Source organism: Macrobrachium nipponense, chromosome 13 (genome assembly GCF_015104395.2).
Source record: "Macrobrachium nipponense isolate FS-2020 chromosome 13, ASM1510439v2, whole genome shotgun sequence".
NCBI classification, from domain to species: Eukaryota; Metazoa; Arthropoda; class Malacostraca; order Decapoda; family Palaemonidae; genus Macrobrachium; species Macrobrachium nipponense.
This window is the reverse complement of record NC_087206.1, coordinates 85,326,425-85,351,521: the sequence shown is the minus strand read 5'-3', so window position 1 is coordinate 85,351,521 and position 25,097 is coordinate 85,326,425. Positions and strand designations below refer to the sequence as shown.

The window sequence follows — 25,097 nt, the reverse complement described above, 5'->3', positions numbered from 1 at the left end:
GAAGGTTGGGGCTGCTGTGACTGCGGAGTCAGAAACAAAAACTGGTGTTGCTGCTGACTCTTAGAGGAGGAGTGCTGCTGTCCCTGGGGCACCTGTACTGCCTGGACTAGAGCGTGTTGAGGAGCCTGGAAGGGGTTAAACTTCCTTGGCTTCTTCTTGGTCCTAGGGTTTGAGCCGGAGGATTCAGACTTCCTCTTAGCCACTAGGCCCCACCTGACCTTGAGGCTCTGATTAACCTTCGAAGCCTCATGCAAGACCCCCGCCACTACTGGAGCAGGGAAGAGGTCTGTCCCCCAAATTGAGGAAGCAATGAGCTTCTTAGGCTCATGTCGGTTGGTGGCTTCCGCCAGGACATGCTTCCTACAATTCCTCCTGGCGACTAGAAAGTCATAAAGGTCACACTGCATGGTGTGCAGCATTCCCTTTGCCGTGACTTTGAACAACGGCTCTTGTTGGTAAATAAGAGCCGTCATCTCCGCTGTCGTCATGGAGGAGAGGGACTTTGCCAACCTGGTCCGGGCATCGAACTCCGTCTGGATGAGAGAGTCTGACAACCTGGGAAGCCGCTCACTAAAGAGAGTGGTGGCGTAGTCAGGGCTTGAGTTTGCCTACTGAGAAGGTAGGCACCGCACCCTCAAAGTAGGTGTCAGAGCCGGGGATCAGGAGAGAGGTGGGCTCCGTCTCCCGGAGCTGAGGCATAGGCTCGTCCCTAAGAGCTGCCTGGAAGGTCGCTTCCACTACCTTAAGGGTAAGTGGGAGCGGAGTGCCTTCCACCGGAGTAAAGATGGTGAAAGGGCTCCTAAAGGCCGTAATGCAGGAGTTCTCACACTCCCACTCTTCCAGGCACCTCAGCCAAGTTTGTTGTGCCTGTTCCCGAGGAAGGATTACTGTCTCCTAGGGGACTTTGTCTTCCCTCATCATGGCTGCATCTGTTAGACGGACGTAGCCCACGAATGGGGGTTGAGGGTCACTAGGATAGAACTCGAAGTCCTCCAGCCTTCGAGTTCCAATGCCCTCAATAGTCAGCATCCCGTTGACAAATGGAGCGTGTGTCGCAATCCTCCAGGGGTTGGCAGCCTTGAAGTCCGGGAGTAGGCGGGAGTCCGGCATGACAGGAGGTATTGATACCTGCGCGGACTGTGAAGGCCCTGCCGCGATCGCGTCCCAAGTGCCTGTTAGAGCATTCTCCTGAGCCATCAGTTGTTCCGCTAGGGACTGGATCGACTGACCTGAGGCCTCAACCGAGCTAGTAAGCTGGGAGAGAATCGTACCGAACTTGGCGTTCACCAAGTTCCCTACGACGTCTCCCATCCTCTCCAAGATGTTGGAGGAGAAAGCTTCGGCGTCGAAGTGGGGTGCCTGGGCCCTCTCCTTCCGAGACTTGTGCTTGGGGGACCTCGACACAGATGAAGAAGCTGCCCTCGATCTGACCGCCCCGGGGTGGGGAGCCGGGGTGTTAGCGACAGTTGAGGGAGCTGACTTCATCGGCAAGGACTTTGTTAGTTTACCAGTAGAAGACTTAAGCTTGGGGACCACGGAAGAAGTCTTGGGACGTACTGACCGCTGCTTCTCCGTGAATCCCCGGAAAGAAGTGGAAGAAGACGGATCAGGAGAAGGAGAAGGAGAAGGGCTCAGGGAAAGTCCCTGAGTCCCCCTAGAGCCTGCCTCTACTACACCCTTACCTGTGCCCATGGAGTCAATAGCCATGGGCTCTATGTCCAAATTGAGGGCCGCCACGTCCTCTGTGACGTCCTCTGAGAAGTCGTCCTCCGCCGGTAGCGATACCAGGGCTTTGATACCGGCTATGAGGGGGGCGGCAACTAGGGGGTCCACAACTGACCCCTTCTTCGCTCCGGGGAAGATGAGGTCCGCCATGTCCTGGGCCAGGATGTACAGGCGGCCCTTCGAGGAGTTCCTCCCGAAGCCACCGACCCAGGCCTTGAGCGATGTCAGCGCTGCCTCCTTCCCTTCATCAGAGCCCTGCAAGAGAGGGTTAGTATTAGAGGGAGGGAACGACCGAGGTCGAGACTGAATAAAGTAATAGTCAATCTGAACACTTATACAATTATATGCAATAACATCACCGGACCCAAGGAAGACTTGTGGCGGAGAGTAATACTTACCAGAGTAGAGGCTTGGCCAACTAAGGCATAGCATGTAAGGCACCCCTCGTGGTGCCACACCAGAAAGTCCACTACCCTTACCGCGCACCTGGCGTGGGAGCGGCAAACCTCGTGACCGCGTGGGTCCTGTAGGACTGCATTGCAGCCTACCTCCTGGCAACACAAGACCTGTAAGTCAAAGGATACATGAGTACCGATGACAACCTCCGGGGAGGTATTAAAATATAGTGTATCAATATTCATAGGCGCCGGAGTGGAGCCGACGAATAAAGAGTACATATAGTGTGCAAGTATCATGTAAATAAACTATTCATGCCGCAGTAGGTTCGGAGACATAGTAATAACATAAAAAATGGTACATGAAACTGCGTATGGTTATAACATAAAGTGGTCAGGGGGGTAACTGTCTCAATGTAAAACTTCCCCCGAGGTAGCACGCTAAAAAGGGGTGGGGGGGGGGGAGGTGAGTAACTCCGCTGGGGCCGGAGCAGGACAACCATTGTCAATGAAAGCCTACCTGAGCTCTCGGAACGTGAAACCGGTAAAAGTAGAACATGAGACAGAACCCCCGGTGTGAGACTCCGGACTGAATATGATAATAATATGATAATAATAATAATAATATCATAAGAATATGTGTGTGTGTGCGCTATGTATGATCTGGACGGACCATAAGGGGCCCCCGAGTAAGATCACGGCTCATAAGGTACTCTCTCATAAAAACAGTCCAGTGGTGGCCGGAGCTGAGACCGCCGGAGGGGGAGGAAAGCTATAGAGAGAGAGAGAGGGGGTGGGCATGGGATGGGAACCCCACCTCCCGTGCGCGAAGGCCGACCGAGGTACGGTAAGGGAGGGGGATAACCTGAGCCGTGAGCCAAGCGACTGAGTACGGCAGCCCTGAGTGCTGGAGGGTCTCCTACCCACTACCCCCGCGAGCGCTTACCCCCCCCCTCATGCAGACTCGGGTGGCTAGCTATGAGCGGGCGAGTCATCACCCACTAATGTGGGTGGGCAAGGTGTGGAGGGGGAGGCGAGGGGTGGGGGGGGGAGACCAGCAACAGGGTGGCTCGCCTGTGATCGGCCATCGGCCCTCCCGGCCAAGCGATAAACATGCGGTGAGGGAGGCCAGGCTATGCAGTAACCAAGGCCGACCAAATCGAACATAGCCACACAATAACCATAATAATAACAGATATGTAATAATGATAAATAAATAGCTAGGCTAACACAGGGACAAAGGAAATAAAAGGAGAACGAGAGAAAGCATGTCCAGAGGGGTAGGCTAATCGCCAATCTGACGATTGGGGTATGTTAGCCTAACCCAAGCGGCTAGTCGGTATGTTGATAAAACGAGAACAGGAGACTAGGCGCAAGGACTAACACAAAAGAACACAGTCCTAACGTAAATAATAATAATAGTACTCCTAACAGGAACGGAATCTGGCTAGGCTAGGCTAAGACCCGAACATGCGGTCAGAGCACGGGGCCCCCGTGAAGGCTAGACTAAAAAATAATAATAATAATAATATGATCAAGCTAGAGCATGAATCAAAATAATAAAGTCATAAATATCATAAAATACTGCTAAAGGGTAATGATGGAAAGGGAGACAAAGGCATACCAAGACTTCCATGCGGTCGGGGAGAAGCCGGCGCGGGAACGATGACGCTCTCGCTACCTATCTCACACCAATAACATCAAAACAAGGAAGATCTTCATAAAATGAGATCTAAAAACCTTAAGCAGTACTTAACATAGATGCAGAAGCTTGAGACATCTTGAATGGAGTATTCCAAAGACGGAAATAGCAATGGCACAGCACAAAAGAAAAGACGCGTGTGTCTGCTACGACGGCTATCAAAGGAATGACGTCACAGGCGGTGGAGGCGCTCACAGTAGTAGTAGAGGGTAGTGAGGGCTATAGTTCGGCTCCTCCGTAGTTGGGGTTGTGTCGAAGGAAGAAGCTAAATGGCAAGGGACCTCTGGTAGTGGTATCCACTCGCTCTTTATCTATACAGACACCTTTATTAAAGGTGAGCGAGCCATTTATCTTGGCATTATATTGTTTCTCTTTTTTCTCTGGGATGAATAGCAATATTTATACATTAAAAATAGTATCAAAGGAACCATTTCACGGAGCGACACAGGTTGAGCCCAGAAAATAACATTTCAACATTTTCCATTTTTTAGGATCTTCTGGTTTACGTAGTACATCACAGTATTTTAGGATATAAGTTAGGGTTAAATTAGAGTAATATGTACAGTGTTTTTATAATGAGCATAGGAAAACTGGCTGATCATGAATTACTGACAACTGTGTACTTGAATTTTTTTTCAGCTCTGTTGCCAACCAGCTGAAATTGGGGATGCCTGTTGCCCCAGAGGAGTTTGATGAAGTGACCATATATTTTTCTGATATCGTTGGTTTCACCAGCATTTCGGCATACTCAACACCTTTTGAAGTCGTTGATCTGCTGAATGACCTCTATACTGCTTTTGACTCCACTATCAATCATTACAATGTGTATAAGGTAAAGATGTGCATATTGAAATTTTATGGTCTTTGATGGTGAGTTTCTCGTTGGACAAGTGGTTTTCGCGCTCAGCTACCAATCCGGTGGTCTGAGTTCGATTCTCAGCTCGGCCAAAGCAGAATCAGAGGAATATATTTCTGATGATAGAAATTAATTTCTTGATGTAATGTGGTTCGGATCCCACGATAAGCTGTAGCTCCCATTGCTAGGTGACCAATTGGTTCCTAGCTACGTAAAAATATCTAATCCTTCGGGCCAGCCCTAGGAGAGCTGTTAATCAGCTCAGTGGTCTGGTAAAACTAAGATATACTTAACTTAACCTGATGGTGAGTATGTAATTAGGATATTAAAGCATTTCATTTTTTTTATTTCTGCACAAATCATAAAGTATGACTGTTAAACTTTACCAGTTATTCTTTGCGCTGATATCTGTAGATAATGCAATTGCCTTATAATCAATTAGAATATATATGTTGGTTTCAATTTGAGCATTTTGAACAGATATGTTTCTTTTTATGCAACAAAAAAGATTGCCTTGATTTAATAAGTGGGAAGGAGCTTCAGATTATCAGACCTTGAATCTGGGTGATAACACCTCAACAGCATTGTATATTTAATAATTGTTTTGTTTGAATGGAATATTGATATAAAATTCCAACCCCTTGTAGAATTTAGTTTGTGTTTTTATTTCTAGAATTTTACTATCTTCTGTTATTGATATATGTACCTATGCATACAATTTCATGAACACCCTTTGCTGAAGTTTTTATAAAGCTGATTTCTTGAGCAGTTTCATTTTCGTATACAGTACAGTTAAGGGCAGGGGTTCCGTTCCTGGCAGCTCTGACGCTAAGCAAAATTTGTCTCTAAACGAAATTCAAAAGTCACAATCCACCTTACTGTGCCCTAGACTTGTTAACGATGCCTATTTTGCCCTAATATGTAATAACTTTAATGAAAATGTGGAATTTCATTTGCCTAATCATTTACTATGGTCTGCCTGATAATAATACAATTTTTTAATGTCAGATTCAATGAACTTACCACTAAATCTTGGCCTAGTATGAGAGAGAGAGAGAGAGAGAGAGAGAGAGAGAGAGAGAGACCTTACCTTACAGACCTTACAGTTCGTTCGGGTTGCCCCAGGTCCCTCAGTGTGAGGCACCTCTAATGTCTACCAGAGAGTTGCTAGTACATCTTCCGGTATATTTTGCATCTTCCAATCTTGGATGGTCTGGGATGCAGTTTAGATATTTGTCGAGCTTATTCTTAAACACATCTACGCTCACTCCTGATATATTCCTCAGATGAGCTGGCAACGCATTGAATAGACGCTGCATTATCGATGCTGGTGCGTAGTGGATTAATGTCCTGTGTGCTTTCCTTATTTTTCCTGGTATTGTTTTGGGCACTATTAATCTACCTCTGCTTGCTCTTTCTGATATTTTTAGTTCCATGATATTTTCTGTTATTCCTTCTATCTGTTTCCATGCCTGAATTATCATGTAGCGTTCTCTTCTCCTTTCTAGACTATATAATTTTAATGATTGTAGTCTTTCCCAGTAGTCAAGGTCCTTAACTTCTTCTATTCTAGCTGTAAAGGACCTTTGTACACTCTCTATTTGTGCAATATCCTTTTGATAGTGTGGGTACCATATCATATTGCAATATTCAAGTGGACTACGAACATATGTTTTATAAAGGATAATCATGTGTTCAGCTTTTCTTGTTTTGAAGTGCCGTAACAACATTCCCATTTTTGCTTTACATTTTGCCAAAAGAATTGCTATTTGATCATTGCATAACATGTTCCTATTCATCATCACACCAAGGTCTTTAACTGCTTCCTTATTTGTGATTGTCTCATTATTAGGTCCCCTATATGCATATAGCTTTCCTTCTCTGTCTCCATAATTTATTGATTCAAATTTATCAGAGTTAAATACCATCCTATTTACCTCTGCCCAGTCATATACTTTGTTAAGGTCTCTTTGTAGAGCGTTCCTATCTTCATCACAAGTAATTTCTCTACTTATTCTTGTGTCATCAGCGAAATTACTCACTACCGAGTCCTTAACATTACTGTCTATGTCTTCAATCATAATAACAAACAGTATTGCAGCTAACACCGTACCTTGTGGCACACCGGATATTACCTTGGTTTCATCCGATTTCTCATCGTTTGCAATAACTATCTGTTTTCTGTTGTGTAAAAATTCTTTTAACCATCTTCCTATTTTATCTACGATATTGTGTTTTCTAATTTTCTTTGCTAATATATTATGGTCTACTTTGTCAAAAGCTTTTGCAAAGTCTAGATAAACCACATCTGTTTCATTTCCGCTTTTCATATTTTTGAATATGTTCTCACGGTGGACTAACAGTTGGGTTTGTGTACTTTTTCCGGGTACGAAACCGTGTTGTCCTATATTAAACAAATTATTTTTTATTAAATGTTTCATAATATTTTTCTTCATTACCCTTTCATACACTTTCATAATATGTGATGTTAGACTCACAGGCCTATAATTACTTGCCTCAAGTCTTGATCCACTTTTGAAAGTAGGGGTGATATATGCTAATTTGTGCTCATCATAAATCTTGCCTGTATCTACACTTTGTCTTAATAATATTGCAAGTGGCTTTGCGATAGAATGAACTACTTTCTTTAACAAAATAGCAGGGATTCCATCAGGCCCTGCAGCAGCTCCATTTTTAATTTCATTAATTGCCTGCACAATATCAGCTTCATTAATTTCTATGTCAGCTAAATATTCACTATTTTCGTCCCTTACTTCTATATCATTATCTTCATTATCTATTCTAGTGGTGAATTCTCTCTTATATCGTTCTGCCAGTATGTTGCAAATTTCCTTTTTTTCATTCGTTAATCTCCCTTCAATTCTCAGAGGACCTATTTCTATTCTTCTTTATTATCGTTCTGCAGTATGTTGCAAATTTCCTTTTTTTCATTCGGTTAACTCTTCAATTCTCGAGGAATATTTCTATTCTTCTTTTATTCATCTTCTTCGCATATGAGTATAATAGTTTGGGGTTTTGCTTGATATTTAATAGGGTTTTTTCTTCCAATTCCCGTTTTTCATTTTCTTTTGATTGTATAATCTTTTGTTCTGCATTTTCTATCTTACTTTTTAGTTCTATAACTTTCCATGCATTTTTTTCTTTTGCAAGACCTTTTTTCCACTTTCTGATTTTCTGGAACAAGATCCTTCTGTCTCTTGGTATGCATGAATGATGTTTACTTTTCTTCTTCGGTATATATTTATCCACTATTTTCTCTAATATTTTATATAATATCTCCGTATTTACCCTTATGTCATCGCTTACGAAAATGTTATCCCAATCTTTGTTTAATTCTTCATTTATTTCTGACCATTTTATATTTTTACTGTAGAAGTTGTATTTTCCATATCCTTCCCACTTTTTCATTTCTTGCTTATCTCTGTTTTCACTTGCTTTGGAATGAACTGTTAATTCTATGACATTATGGTCTGAAATACTCGCATTATAAACTATTATTTCTTTAACATAATTCACCTCGTTCACAAATACTAGGTCTAAAGTATTTTCCTTTCTTGTTGGCAGGTGATTTATTTGTTGAATGTTGTATTCTAGTAGCATATCTAATAGCTTTTCGAATTGCCTCTTATCTTCTGCACTACTATTACTCTCTTTTTTATATGTATAAGTACATCCACAATCTCCTATTCGTTCTTTCCATTCTACGAAAGGAAAGTTGAAGTCACCAGATAGGAGAATAGTCCAGTCCTTGTGATTTCTACATATATCATCCAATTTTTCAATTATTAAGTCAAACTCTTTAGTATTAGGAGGTCTATATATTACTATCATTAATTTTTCAGATTCAAATTCTACCGCTCATATATTTTTCCTTGTTTTTTGTTTTTCCCATATATTGCGGTTCCCCCTTGATTCCTATTTTTTCTATCTGATCTATAAGTTTGGAACCCTTTTATTTGATCATCATTCCCAGTCTCTTGGGAATACCAGAGAGAGAGAGAGTCACGCCATAGTTGTCAATGCATGATAATCATACTTCCACAGCTCCTTAGGATTTCATATTTTCTTCTGGTCCCCAACAGGTTGAAACTATTGGTGATGCATACATGGTTGTAAGCGGACTTCCAAGTAGGATTGATGACCACGCTGCTCAGATAGCTACAATGGCCCTCGACCTTCTTCACCTGTCTGGCAAGTTCAGGATCAGGCACTTGCATAACATTCCTCTCATGGTTAGGATTGGCATCCATACAGGTATGGAATGATTAAAGTATATAAAATTACAAACTGGTTTTATATTTGAATGGTGGTCTATCTACAAAGTATTTCATATTTGATTCAAGGTAAGCCAATGTCTAGGGATGTTGCAACAACAGCTGTATTGAGCAATGTTGGGATGATATGATTGTTTTATTGTGCTCAATGCTTAGACTATGTAGCCAGTACTAGTTAAAGTTTTAAAGAAAACTAGTCTTTTTGTGTGTGTGTGTGTGTGTGTGTCACCATTTAGTGGTTGATCAAAGAAGTATTTCAAGTTTGTCGTTTTTATACTTATGAAGAACCCTTGTCTGTTGTGTGATTGTTAACTTTGAACAGTTCTTTGTCACTGGATATTTAGTCTAAAAAAAAGTGTCTTGGAAGGAAATGTCGCCGTCACTCATCTTCCCTGCAAATTCTTTAATTTACCCTTAAGAACAGTAAAAAAAAAAAAAAATCTGATAAGCAATTGTACAAAGCTGCTTATTAAACATCCTTTTTCGCTTTTATCTTTTGCCACTTTGCAATACGTAATTGCAGCTTTTGGTCAAGCATATATTCAATTGAATTACATATAATGATAGGCTGCCAGAAGTTTTACCTAGTAGCACCTCAACTTAAAGGACTACAACTTAGTGGACTTTTTGTACTTACCAACTTCATTATTATTACTGTTTGCTATGCACCATTTTAGACATGATAAATTTACAACGCTCCTGATTGGCTGTTAATAAGCCAATCACAGGGCTGGAAACACTCAGTCTCTCTCGAGAGTTCACATAGGCAAGATGTATGTTCCACCTCTCCTGAGGGATACTTCTTTTAACTTTATCCCTCAGGAGAGGTGAACATATATCCTGCCCATGTGAACTCTCGAGAGAGACTGAGAGTTTCCGGCTTTGTGACAGGCTTATCAGCAGCCAATCAGGAGCATCGTAAAGGACGGGCCTAGACATCAAATGCACGGTTGATGTGAATCTACTATAGGAACTATGAGGAATTGCTGTTAGCTGTAAGATATCTGAAAAATATCAAGTACAGGCTCTAATATATCGGGTGTGTTACTTAGCAGACGTCATTACTTACAAGCAAGCCAGACCCCCAAAGTGCCTGTTAAATTGAGGTGCTATATTGGCACACTTATCAAATTGATAAAATACATAGTATAGAAATGGAATTATGAGGGTTAAGCATCTTTAAGTAATGAGAATGTACATAATTTTAGAAAGAAAATTGTGCAGAAAATTACTATTTTTGTAGAGAAGTTATGTAGGACAGTTTGACCATGTTTTCACTACTAATTCTGAATATATGCAGTAGCATGTTTTTATTTCTTTGTTAATCATTAATGACCCTCATATATGGGTTTTATTCAGAACTTCCTTGATAGTGAATTATTGTATAATGGATTTTTGTGGCCAAAGATGTTTTGATTTGATTTCAGGTCCTTGCTGTGCTGGTGTTGTAGGGATGACAATGCCCAGGTACTGCCTCTTTGGTGACACAGTTAACACAGCTTCAAGGATGGAGTCGACAGGTAAACAAACCAATTTCATAGGAAAATTGCACTTTTGTGTATATGTTGTAGACTTATGGTGCCATGGGAGTAGTTTGATTGACTTTCTGATGGTGTAAAAAAAAGTTATATTTTCAAAGTTGAATGTATAAATGCAATCATTGACATTGTTAATGATAACTTGGTTATAGATTCCATTCCTCTGTCTGATCCGGATCATGATCATTATTAGTCTTTTACTGTACTTTTTTTTTTGTGCACATCATCTAGTGGCCTTATGTCATTTGTTCCCCAACACTCAAGGACTTATTTAATTACCATAGCGTTTTGCTCTTTACCTCTCAGTATGAATGAATTGCCAGTTGATTATTTGAAACCAAAATTTAATGTAAAATCTGCTTGATTATTGTCTTGATACAGTTGAGATAAGACAGCCATATTTGTTTTGGCACCAAGACTTAAGTCTACACAGAGCAAACACAAAGTCTACATAGGGTAAACACAATGACATCGTTAAACTCAACAATATGTGAATTTTTAATGGTAAACACTCATTTTATATAAGTAACTTACTAAGTAATTTTGAAATTCATGGTAACACTTTTTGTTTTGTGTAAGTGACTAGCCACCTCCCACTTTCGGGGTAAAAGAGGAACAACTCAGCAAAGAGCTTCAATTTGGTTCTGCCAGCTTATGACTAACATGGTCATGAGCAGTCAGCTTATTTTGAATTTGATCACTTTTGCAGTTGATGGTTGTTTACCAATTGGTGAAGTATTTTGACTTTTGGTAGCCTTTGTCAAATTATAACAGTGCTAGGTTTTCTTGGGAGACCAATTTTTTCATGATTAAGACTGTTTTTTTCATGGATGAAGACATTGTGGTAGTTGACTTGTTTACATTAGTAAGTAGGACTCTAGTTCCACTCGTATTTGATACTGCAGCAAAGGCTGCTATATGAGATTGTCCAAAGTAACTTATTACCTGCATACACTTTGCACGAATTGTTGGGGACAAGTGTGTTCTGCTGCTTTGTCATGTAATGAATGCAAAGACTGGGACCTGAAGAAATGGAGGGTTTTGAACTCACATTTAGCTAAATTATAAAGGGACAGATAAAGAAGAGGAAGACCTTAGCTAGCCAGGATTTTTTAAAGTATTCCCTATTCCTAGCTCTCCGGCTGTACCACCTGTTTCTTTACCTGGCTCTCACACTTCTCACCCAATACCATTGCCAGTCTCAAATCAGGATTTGATCAAAAGTTTGGTTTGATAGTGAGCACTATGGCCCAAGTAAGGGTTCCGGTTAGAGTCCTAATGGACAATGGACAAAGTGTGTGAAAAAAGTGCCAGTGAAGTATTGTGGAAGAGGTGGCTGCCCGTCCCACCGATTCTCCTTGACAAAGGTCTATATCATACTCCCCTAAACCTGGGAGGACTCATAATGGAAGCCCAAGGGAGATCAGTGGGGTCTACCCATGGGTAGCCACCCCCTCAGTCAAACCTGAAGTTGCATCCTGGATTACAACACAGTCATCGATAAAACATCTGTTCAGATGTCCATCACCTTCAAGTTCAGAGATGTCCAGTCCTGAACACAGGTGCCATCAGCGATTTGCTGATGAATGGCAGCCATTGAAAAGGCGCACAGTGGGTGCAATCAGCTCTCCTCCGTTGCCATACAGGATGATCAGAGAACCTGAGTGCATCTCTCAACCCTCCTGCAGCCTCTTGGACAGCCCAGAATGTTTTTCACTGGAGTGCACCGCTGTAGATCGCATAGTATTGGCGCCCAAGCACTTCCTCCACTCATAAGGGCCCATCATCTTACAAGTGACATTCCCTCTTAGAGCACCCACCCTCTGCTCCTGAGCACCTAGTAGCACCTGAGTATTCAGTAGTAGCTGAGTGCCCATTAGCATCTGAGCGTTCAGTGACACCTGCGCACCCAGTAGTACCTTTGTGCCCAGTAGTGCCTGAACGTCTAGTGGTGCCACCTCCAATTTTTGCAGGGCCAATTTTCAAGCTCTTTTTGTTGACCTCTATGTATCAGGCACCCGCGCCTTCAGTTGCAGATTTGATCTTGGCTCCCTTCCAGTGCCAACTGGATAACATTCTAGGACTCCTTAAGAAGGCCTCTCCTGCAACAAAGACTGCACCTGATTTGTACTTATCTCCAATTTCATCACAAGTAAAAGAGGAGGTAGATCAGGACTCTACTCCCTCTGTTTATGCAGCCTTACTGACGTATTTGCTCATAGCTTCTCTACCTTTTTCTCTCCAGTGGCCCCGGCTTCACCTGCGTTCACCTCCTTAATGAGTAATCTACCTGTGGAGTCATTCAGGTTACCTAAGATGGTACTTTCTTCTTCGGCAAGGAAGGCATTACACGACAAAGAGGGCTGGCTCTCTAAAAAGAGAGAGCAAGGGAAGACCTCCTTCAGTTTTCCTCCCTCCTGTTTGTCACGTTGGAGGTATCTGTCTTTTGCCACAGGAGAAGCTACTTTCTTGGATGTTGCTGCCTCCTCCCTTTGGGGGGGGACTTCTCCAAGCTCATTGGCTCTTCTCGGAGATCAGCTTTTTCTTCGGCAAAGGTGATATTCTCTTCCACAGAACTATATCTACCAGGGAGAATGGATGGTCTCTATTGACATGCAGGATACTTACTTCTACGTTGCTGGACTTCAGGAAGTGCCTCAGATTTATATTCCAGCATCAAGTCTATCAGTTTCGAGCCCTATGCCTAGGCCTCTTGACAGCTCTGCAAGTCTTCACTAGTGTTCTCGAACCTGCCCCCCCCACTTGCAAGGTGGCTCCATCTTATGGTCATAAATACCTCCTTTTACATGAACAGTTGTCTCCTTCAATCTCCGATGAAAGACAAGTACAAGCTTCATAAAATCTTTCTACTAACCCAAGACTTGAGTTTGTTAATCAACTTACAGAAGTCCCAGCTGACTCCAGAACAGGAGATAGCATATTTGGGGATTGTCACGGACCCCAGATGTCCGCTACAGGTTCGATATTATAATAAACAAAAAAGATTCAGCACCAACAGTTGAAACTCGGGATACAAATATAGAAAGAAACACAAACAGAACAAAAGTTTATTTACAAGCTTACTAACAAAGATAAATGCAGAATGGTTTCTCCTATTTACATAACAAAGATAAAATCTTACAGTATGTGAACTGGGGAAACAGTGACGTAATGAAATACTTGCTGGCCACTTTTGCAGCTGTCGAAAATCAATGCTCGAAGCGACAGCTTCACAAAGGAGGGCAGTATAACTATAGATGTCTTCTTGACTCCGTACTGCAGAGAACAATGTCTATTCTTGATACTTGAAGGGCAGGTTACTCCTCAAAACCAACTTGTAGGACGTTTCTTCTCTTAGGGCTTGCTCAATGTCGGAAATCCTTGTCACTCTCTCTCTCTTACTGTGGACGACTTGACCAGATTCCGATCAAACTCATGCGCCTTCTTCCTCTCTTATCCTTCATCTGTTCCTTCTTCTCTTATCTCTCTCTCTGATGATCTGATGATCTCTGCTGATCGCTCACTGATGATCTGATCTCTCCTACTTTGTCAGTTGTATATATACGGCGATCTGGGGGCGGGGCCTACCAGCAAACGTCACAGACTCCCGAGATGACAGGAACGTTTTAGAAGGATCTCGACGAAATATTGCATCATATTTCGCGGCGTTTTCTGACGGTGTGACGGCGCATGTTGCGATCCACAACACGCCTGGCAATTCTAGAACAATCATGAGAACAGGTGCCTCCAACACGTGTGCGAATGCCTCCTTGCAGCAGAACTTCTCGAAGAAGATGCGTTTTCCTTTCCTTTAACTTATAATTCTTTGCTATAAAGCAATTATCATAACACATTTCCCCAAAAGAAAAAAAAAGGAAATCAACTGATTTTATTTTTTTCTAAAGAGAAACAAGAATCAAACAGCAGGGGAACAATTCTGCATAAAGCTTTAATCCAGCTAAACACGCACAGTTCTCCATTCACTCACCCATTCATGCCAAAACAGAAATCGGTCATCAGGCTACTCATTCTGAAAAATCTCTAGAGTGGCTATCAGCTATAACATTATCCTTTCCTCTTAATTTTTCCCTTTCTGAACTCTAATTGAAAATCTGGAACTTCTTAAGCACCTCTGAGTTTTTCTCAAAACTAATTTCTTTCTGTAACACCGTTACTACGAACACGGGCGGTGGCCACGGCACGGGGCGTTCTTTATAATTCTTAATCAAGTTTACATGCATCCACTTTGCTCTATGCTTACCCATATCGATTAAATAATGTAGATTTCCCCTCTTTTCCAAAATTGAAAAGGGATCTTCGAACTTATGAGATAAAGAGGGACCTTCTTTCTGGACTAGTACTAAAACTTTATCTCCCACACAGAACCTTCTCTCCTTTGTTCTCAGATCATGTTTCTGTTTAGTATCCCCTTGACTTCCACTCTCATTCTCCTTTGCTAGTTGCCAAGCATCCTCGTTCTCCTTTGCTAGTTGCCAAGCATCTCTTAAATTGTATTTATAATACTCTAGATTAGTTATTTAGTCTTCTCTACCTTCTTTAAACATTAAGTTACATTTTAACATTTCCAAAGGACCTTTAGTGGTGTGACCGAAAACCAGCTCGAAAAGACTAAATCCTGTAGTGTCGTTCGATGCCAACCTTAAAGCTAACAGAACAAAAGGTAACTTTTCTTCCCAGTCGTGTTCGAAGTTCTTACACAATTTCCGTAAACAACTCTTTAACCTTTGGTGAAACCGCTCCACAATGCCTTGTGATTCGGGGTGATAAGGTGTGGAAGTTACGAGTTTAATGCCTAACTCTTTCATTCTATCCTTGAAATATTTGGATACAAAATTACTACCGTTATCACTCTGTATAGTACAAGGCAGACCAAACGTAGAAAAATAATCTACAATCGTTTAACTACGGTCCTTGTGTTACAGCTTCTTACGGGTATCGCCTCTGGATAGCGGGTTAGTCTATCAATGATTGTCAACAGATATATACTCCCTCCCTTACTTCTAGGCAAAGGTCCGACCATATCGATAACTACATTCTCAAAAGGTTCGCCTACTGAAGGAATATTACACAATGGAGCTCTGGGAATTACTTGATTCGGTTTCCCGGCAATTTGGCATTCATGACAGCTGAAAACATACCTCTTTACGTCACTCCTCATTTTAGGCCAAAAGCACACCCTACTAATACACTTGAAAGTTTTATTTACTCCCAAATGTCCTTGCTCATCATGTACTAACTTCAAAACTAGTTCACGAAGCTTCCTAGGAACCATTAATTGTTCGGTGATTTCCTCTTTACTACTTGACTTAGGCCGAACATAACGACACAAAACTTCGTCTTTCAGACAAAAAGTTTCCTTACACACATCATCGAGATCATCATCCAGCTCACATTAAAAAATTCGGGTTAGTGTCTCATCCTCTCTGAAACTTGACTAGCTCATCCTTATTCAAAAGGTTAGTGCCTAATTCATCACCGTAACTATTACTTGATTCCACTACATCAACTACGTTACTCTCAACAGCTGCACCTTCCGTTTGGCTATCACTGTCAACACCGATAGAGTCAGGTCTCTCAGCCACACTCATGCCAAGATCAACCTTGCCACCTCTATCACACTCGTTCGAATCCACGAACTCACTCGTTCGAATCCACGAACTCACACTCGTTCGAATCCACGAACTCACTCGTTCGAATCCACGAACTCACACTCGTTCGAATCCACGAACAAACTATGACCGTAGTCTACGTCTGTATCTAAACCTGACCTAGTTACTACCATTTCAGGCACTGGAATCTCACTCACAACAGGATTTACATTCTTGGATAAAGCTAAGTAATTACCGACAATAATGTCAACGCCATCAATGGGCAAACTGTCAACAACTGCTAGTTTCACTTCTCCTGACACTACCTGACTTTCTAAATTTAACTTCAACAAAGGACAAAGAACACAAGTGTTAGGAAATACACCTAACATGACTTTTTCTTCCATATTGATTTCTGCCCTGGCTGGCACACACTCTCTCCTAATTAGTGAGACAGCAGCTCCTGTGTCTCGAAGCAAAACTACTTCTCTCGAATATACTCCTCCAAGAGAGGAAACTACACCTTCTGACAGAAATTCACCAAAAAATTTCCTAGTTTCTCTCATCACATCATCCTTACTTGACAAAAGGTTAACTAGAGACATTGGTTTCTTACATCCTTCCTTTCTACTGCACAATTTCTCGCTAAATGCCCTCTCGCATTACATCGGAAACAAGTTAATTCTGAGCCACTAGATGCCACTTTATTCTTACAAACCTTAGACGTATGATCAGGTTTTCCGCATGTATAACAGGAATAGTCACTTTCACTCGCATTTCTATTACTAGAACTGAAACTTTTACTGCTTTGTACTCTACCAGACCAAGGATCATTTCGTTTCTCACTGACACTTAAATTATGAGTCAAACTATATTCGTCTGCTAGCCTAGTTGCTCCTGCAAAAGATACTTCTCGCCTATCTTCTATATAAAGCTTAATCTCAGGGGATACGTTATCGTTGAAGTTTTCTAACAACACTAAGTTCTTCAAACCATCAAAATCCTCAACTTCTTACGGTACGCCTCGGGTACTAACCTATACGCACTAAGAACAGTTTCTTTCACAATATCATAATCATCACATTCCTCCTTAGGCATACAACTATACAGAGTAAGCGCCCTACCACTCAAAGTTGACTGTAAATATAAAGTCCACATGTCTTTGGGAGAACCTACTCTTTCCATTAACTTCTCAAAACACATGAAATATGTCATTACGTCTTCCTCATCAAACTTTGGTACTAATTTCAACACTGCACTCATACCTAAACCATCAGCTCCACTTTCGTTCTCGCCTGTCTGACTGTTACGAGTACTTTGCCTTAACCTAGCGATTTCCAACGCATGCATACGTTCTTTCTCTCTTTCTTCCTGCTCATGCATACATTCTTTCTCTCTTTCTTCCTGCTGCATTTCCAACATTTCTCTCTCTTGCTGCATTTTCATTACCTCTCTCGCTGCATTTTCATTGCTTCTCTCTCTCGCTGCATTTTCATTGCTTCTCTCTCTTGCTGCATTTTCATTGCTTCTCTCTCTTGCTGCATTTTCATTGCTTCTCTCTCTTGTTGCAATTTCATTACTTCTCTCTCAGCTGCTCTTTCATCTCTCTCATAATTTTCTCTTTCTTTCTTTTCAACATACAGAGATCATTCCCCTCCAGACCTAGAAGTTTACCCGACTCAATAAACTCTTTCACCATCTCACTCATTCTGGCTCCTTCTATATTCTCCCTGTCTCAATCTGTTGAGGTGCCGAATGGCCTAGCAAGGTCGCCGCTAATGTCACGGACCCCAGAGGTCCGCTACAGGTTCAATATTATAATAAACAAAGAAGATTCAACACCAGCAGTTGAAACTCGGGATACGAATATAGAAAGGAACACAAACAGAACAAAAGTTTATTTACAAGCTTACTAACAAAGATAAATGCAGAATGGTTTCTTCTATTTACATAACAAAGATAAAATCTTACAGTATGTGAACTGGGGAAACAGTGACGTAATGAAATACTTGGCCACTTTTGCAGCTGTCGAAAATCAATGCTCGAAGCGACAGCTTCACAAAAGAGGGCAGTATAACTATAGGTGTCTTCTTGACTCCGTACTGCAGAGAACAATGTCTATTCTTGATACTTGAAGGGCAGGTTTCTCCTCAAAACCAACTTGTAGGACGTTTCTTCTCTGAAGGCTTGCTCAATGTCGGAAAATCCTTGTCACTCTCTCTTACTGTGGACAACTTAACCAGATTCCGATCAAACTCTCGTGCGCCTTCTTCTTCTCTTATCCTTCATCTGTTCCATCTTCTCTTATCTTTCTCTGATGATCTGATCTCTCCTACTTCGTCAGTCGTATATAGTATATGGCGATCTGGGGGCGGGGCCTACCAGCGAACATCACAGACTCCCGAGATGACAGGAACGTTTTAGAAGGATCTCGACGAAATATTGCATCATATTTCACAGCGTTTTCTGACAACTTGATGGCGCGTGTTGCATTCCACAACACGCCTGGCGATTCTAGAACAATCATGAGAACAGGCGCCTCCAACACGTGCACGAATGCCTCCTTGCTACAGTACTTCTCGAAGAAGATGTGTTTTCCTTTCCTGTAACTTACAATTCTTTGCTATAAAGCGATTACCATGACAGGGTTGACAATAAACTCTTGGAGTGTTTGGGCTTTTATGTCCCCCAAAGAGAACAGAATCCTATCTCCAGAAAGTGGACAAATTCCTTTCTCTCCAAACCTCCTCTGCCAACAAATGGATGAGTCTCTTTAGGACTCTATCATCCATAGAACAGTTTGTTACCCTAGGAAGACTTCATATGAGGAACCTGCAGTTCTTCCTAAGAGTCAGCTGGGACAGAAGAACACACCCAGACACTTTTGTTTTCTCAGTGACCCAGGTGTCCCAAAGAACAAAGGGATTGGCATATCAGTGTCAAAGAACTGACAACAATTCACCTGGGATTGCAAGCATTTGCAACTGAGGTTTCCATCAAGACAGTGGCAGTCCATTTGGTTCTTTCTTATCTAAAGAAGCAGCAAGGGGAGACCCATTCTTTCTCTCTCTGCGAAGCAGCGAGGACCTTCTCTGGGCGGACCAGAATCATACCAGGATTCTTATGAGGCTCATCCAAGGCAAACTGAATGTCTTGGCAGATGAACTCAGCCACCAAAGACAGGTCCTCCCCACAGAATGCACTCTGGAATCATTAGTCTGCACAGATCTATGGAAGCTGTGGAGAAAACCAACTCTGGATCTCTTCACAACTTCCGGGAACCATTGACTTCCTCTGTTTTGTTCACCGTCCTAGATCCTTTAGCATGGGTGACAGATGTCATGCTACAAGACTGGAAGTTTTAAACAAATTAAGTTCCTACCAGAATGTGACGACGTCAATAGCCCCATTTTGGCCGCTAAAGGAGTGGTTCCTGAACCTTTTAGGGCAACTGGTAGACTTTCCAAGGCTCAGACACCCTCACTTCAGGCGTTTCAATCAAGGAGTGTCCACTCTGGCTCTGACAGGATATAGACTGTTTGGGAGCTCCTCAGAGAAAAAGGCTTTTTAAAATCAGGTGGGGAAGCTGTTGCTATGTGTAGATGGCAGTCATGTAGCAAAGTTTACCAAACCAAGTGGTCAGTCTTCTGCACTTGGTGTAGAAGACTTAACATCTCGTCTTCTCAGATGTCTATAGCAAAGTTAGCAGATTTTATACTTTATCTGAGGCCATCTAGAGGCCTATCTTCTTCTACATTAAAGGTTACAGGGCTGTACTGAGCTCTGATTTTAGACATAGGGACCTAGATATACTATCGTTGAATTAGGATATATCCGATCTCATTAGATTTTTCGACACTTGCAAACAGAAGAAAGGAGAACTAGTCTCTTGGAACTTGGATGTGGTCTTAAAGTCCACATTTTGAACCCCTTAGTTTTGCGACCTTAAGGAATCTCGCTAGGAAGACCCTCTTCCTTGTTGCCTTGCCAGTGACAGAAGGATGGGGTTCTGATGAGGAGATGCAGTCTGTTCTTATACCCTTGGCATTCTTGCAAAAAATGAGATCCCATCCAAGACCTGATTTCATTCTTATATAACATTAAGAGCTTAATAGAGATCCTGGGTTCAGAGGAAAAGAGAGCTCTTTGTCCTGTGAGAACATTAAAGCTTTATCTGCATGGGACTTACAAAGAACGCCCTGTTTTTCTTTTTAAGGGATCTTATTCTTGATGTACATTCCCAGATTGAAGAGGACGTCTTACCTACTATTAAAATTAAATTCACAAAATCAGAGCAGTAGCTACTTGATTAGGTTTTAAACAACCTGTCACTCTCTGCCATTCTTCAAAGATGTAAGTTGATTTTCACAACCCATCATTTGCTTGAAGTGGAAGCGGCATTTGAGAACTGCAGTACCTTGAGTCCGCTGAATGTGTTTATGTACGTATTTGCTGTTAGGTTTCAAGTAGCATCCAAACTCAGCACCTAATATTTTTGTAAGTGGCTGCAGATATAGGCATGTATCCTAGGCTTGTTGCAAATTCTATAGGAATGGGAATCATACCTCAAGATTCTTAATACTAAGGTATGGGCTATGTAATAATGTGTACTTTCCATACATGACCTATACCTTAGTATATTAGAATCTTGAGGGGTGGTTTCTGTAACTGCAGAATTTACAACGTAGGATGAACGCTCATATCTGTAGATTTGGCTACAAGTATGGGCCATATTTGCAGTAGGAAAGTTTGGAAAAAGGGTATGCTGTGGTGGTGTACTTCTCTAGATTTCATTCTAGGTGCCTGGATCTGTATTTGTAGCCACAGACAATATTTTCTATCTAATAGGTTTGATAAATTTTGCTCCAAAAACAGTTTAATCTGCTTGTGGTACCATACCTATAATTTTAAAAAATTATTGCTAAAATCTAAAATAATTACGGGCAGTCCCTGGGTTACGTCAGATTCGGGTTACATTGTTCCGGACATACAGTGCTTGCCTGATGGCAGTGTTAATCATAATTTTTCAGTGCCATAAGTGTATTTATGGCTCCGTTACCTGCTTTACGGTGCTGTAACCCAGACTTAAAGCTTACAGTGCTGTAAGTGCTATTTATTCCCATTATAATGATGATGATTCAGGATAAGGCAATTTTTGGCTTACAGTGCCCTGCAGGGAATAGAACCCCTGCTGTAACCTGGGGGACTGCCTATATGTAAGATATACTGATTTATTTGGGGAAAAGTGGAACTTTATTGAAATGTATAAATAAATTGTAGAATTATATAAAAATTTAACAAAGGTTCAATTTTTAAAAAAAGCATGAAATCAAAATACTATGGTTTTTTGAAAGAAGTCAAAATTCAACTTAACAATGGATTAAATTACTCTCAGTAACAGTCCAAGTTGCTACTATTTTATATTTTACAGGTGGTTCTGAACAATTCATTAGCAGAATATCAGTAGACTATTAAATCCTTTTATAATTTTTTTAATTTATTACCCCTGAAAATATGCTTAAGGTCAATGGTTTTCAATTTATATGAAGTAAAATACGTTTATCATAGCTAGTTAATCTTCGTTTGAGCATTCTGTCTCACACCAAGCTTGATTCCACCAACAGGTTCAGCTTGGCGTATCCATATTAGTGAACAAACTTCCTCTGTTCTTAAAGAAGCTGGGGGCTATCATCTTGAATACAGAGGACTGACCAAACTAAAAGGCAAAGGAGAAATGCCTACTTACTGGCTCTTAGGAAAGGATGACTTCAAGAAGGAATTACCTGCGCCACCAGAAATTGGGTAACTCACAGTTTTTCCCCTCATTGTTCAGCCATTCATTGATCCTTCAGAGAGAAGTGGAAATTAGAGCAATAGACAATTGGCGTGATAAGGAGTGGTAGATCTGAGGGAATGAATGAAATATCAAAGACAGAAGGAAATGCAGCATTGATAATATTGTCAGTACCAGACCAGGCATACTTTAGGCAATATTTCTTTCAGAGCAATTGCTCTGGAGGCAGCAGATATTTTCAGTATTTGTTTGCTCTTTATCTAGGAGAAAATGGATTGACTATTTGATCGTTCCAAGGGTGATTCATATTAACAAGGCTGTCCTGTTTGAAACAACAGTACATCTTTCAGGACTCAAGATACTCAAGCTAGAAGCTTGTTTTCCTTCTCCTACTCCTATGCTCCCTTACTGAAGGACCATTTAGGACATTTGTACACACTATATTTATTTCAACAGGTTTTAATTTATGTAATAAACAAAAGCTTGAGTTTTATTTAGTATATTATGGTTTGTTGTGACTCCCAACAGTCCTACACTTTGTGAGTTTTGGTTATGATTTTACATTTTTATTAATTCCACGGACCCAAACCGCCTCATGTCCTTGACTCCACAGCCTCACAATTCCCACTGCAAACATGTTCGTTGTGAGGCAGAACAGGAAGGAAAGCAACAGCCTCTGGGAGAGAACTCCTGGAAGGTGCAGGATCAACGACCTGAGAATTAGGCACCTTTGACCTCTTAACCGGAGCCCCATCATCTTATAGCATCTTATAGCGAACTAACAGGCTGAGGTAACAGAGAATCAGCTTGAAGACTGAGGAGAGTGAAGGCAGTCATGAATGGAACACATATATGTACATGCAAGGGTGAGACATCTCCGTACTGGGAAGACAGCGAAACAAACTTCTCACTCCCAGACGACAAAACAACAAAGTCCTGAATCCTCCAGCGTCTCTCCCAAGAATGAGGGGGAGGAGGAGAGGGAGATGGCAGAGGAGAAGGAGCGCTCCTTCTACGACCCTCCTCGCTAAAAAGTACAGGATACCTCTCACAAAAAACAGTCCAGCCTTTCAACCACTGCTTGAAGGAACGTCTCCGATAGCTCAGCAAGAGACTGCGATGATGTCATAGATGAAGATGGTAATGACATCACAGCAACAGGCGGTGGAAGATACATCACCGCACCTGATGTCATAGGCTGAGAGGATGCTGGGAGTGACATCATGGCATTCAGAATGTCAGTGCAAGTCGATGGCCTTACTGACGCCGAGATAAGAGCTGACCCAGTAAGCATCAGTTTTCTATGGTGTTCTGCTAGGTGGCAGCACACGAGAGCCAAAGTAGTGGAGACCTGGAGGAGGGGGGACTGGAGGAGGTTGGCAAGCAGACATGAAATGGAACAATAGGCCTAGGGACACCGAAACAGCAGCCATCTTGTGTGATAACAAAGGAAGAAGATGGAGTAGCCTCTTCCCTTCCAGAAGGGAGATTACCCCCCATGAGAGAGGGGGCCACATTATACATAAAATCATCCTGTGCAACTCCCAATACTTCCAAAGATGAATCAATGGAAGAAAAGGAAGGAGACATGGTGACAAAAGAAGTAGAGGGAAAATTTCTTGAAGGGGATGCCGAACTGCCACTCAGGGAGGCAAGAAACCTTCCCAAGAAGGACAAGTAGATACTCTATGGTGCTCCCTCTTCTTGTAGAAAGCCTTCCACTGTGACACAGGCCAAGGACAACAACACTCTGGGGAAGGGTTAGTGATAATACAAAAATTGGAACAGCACCTACCTTAAGTGGTAATGGGGGTTAGTATTGAAAGGGGCCAAAAACCTCTAACATGGAAATCCTGGAATGCCCAGTCACATGCATTGATGGGGCCTAGAACTCTTGGTGGAATCCATGTTCAAAGACAAGCAGGCAAACACATGCACACACTGAAAGCAAAGCACAAATAAATCACAGGCTAACAAAGAAACCGGCTTGGGAAGGAGAGCGCAAAAGCAAGACTAATCTCCAAGACGGTCAAAGAAATACTGACGCATCACGAGGGACCAAGCCTAGTTGGTGACCAGCTTCCACTTCGTATACACTTGAGTTGCCAGATGCCACAGATTCCTTGTTTTACCATCTTTGATTGTTTTAATCAATTCCCAGCTGGCACTAGAAGATTATCCTATTGTTAAGACCAAAGGTTTGTTAGCTTTGAAAAATACAATTTGATTAAAAATGTGTCATATTTGTTAATTTATGTGTTTTTTCATAAGTGATCTCTTTTTGTATTTTTCTTTAACCTTCTGTCACTTCTTTCAAATGAACATCATAATCACTGGAAGATTGAATTTCAAGTCAATGGCCCCTGTGGTCTTTTCCATTTAAATAGGGTTCATCTTCTGAATAATAATAATAATGATAATGCTGTTATAGTTCAGAGCATGGTTGTGTCCTATTTTCAGTGTTAGGTCTGTTCAGGTAGCAATGGGAATTTTCCTAGAAACAATATAAACAGGAAATTGTTTTTATGGTTTTGCCAGGGCAGAGAGAATTTTTATGTTTAGCTAAGACTGGGAAACAAATCAGAGAGAAAAGTACCTACTTGAAAACTAAAAGAAATATTAGTGTGCCTGTCTTAAAAACAAAAATTCCCTTGTTAGTACATATTTGGGTATTCTAAGGGATTCTACAAATGTAGTTTTGTAACAGTTGTTGTCAGTATTATTTTAGTCAAGTGATGAATTTGACCTTTTCTCATAAAAGTATATATATATTGCTAGCCTTGTAAATGAAGTTTGAAAAAAGTTTTCATAAACTGAAAATTTTCGTAAATCTGATTTTTTCATGTGTTTAGATCACCATTATTTTTTATATTACAGAATTAAGTATTTGATTTTGACAAAAAATTACTTGTATTTATTTCATTTTAAGTAATTAACTCAACCAAGTATTTTCTTTAACTTTATAACACTGCTTAAAAGCCAGGAAAGTTTCACGTAGCTTTGTATAAAAAGGCAGTGCATTAACTTTTATTTTCCTTCATATCTGCTGCACAGGTATACACACAGGTGAGTTCATCAGTAAATTGTGCTTAGTAACAAGTTTCTGTGGTAAGTGTTCAATATATGTTTTGCTGGCTGCCATATCAGATCTACTTGTTAACATTGCGAGTACTGTACAGTACT

At 41.3% G+C, this 25,097-nt stretch overlaps 1 protein-coding gene across 2 annotated transcripts in view; it reads left to right on the top strand.

The window, feature by feature from the left end:
• The window catches only part of LOC135225163 (uncharacterized), a 248,667-nt gene that overhangs the window by 201,188 nt on the left and 22,382 nt on the right, over nucleotides 1-25,097 (top strand). For both annotated transcript variants that reach the window (XM_064264399.1, XM_064264398.1), the window contains exons 16-19: nucleotides 4,462-4,654; nucleotides 8,782-8,953; nucleotides 10,401-10,493; nucleotides 21,745-21,922. In XM_064264399.1, the coding sequence (XP_064120469.1) occupies nucleotides 4,462-4,654; nucleotides 8,782-8,953; nucleotides 10,401-10,493; nucleotides 21,745-21,922 (636 nt within the window). The remainder of the gene's footprint in view (nucleotides 1-4,461; nucleotides 4,655-8,781; nucleotides 8,954-10,400; nucleotides 10,494-21,744; nucleotides 21,923-25,097) is intronic.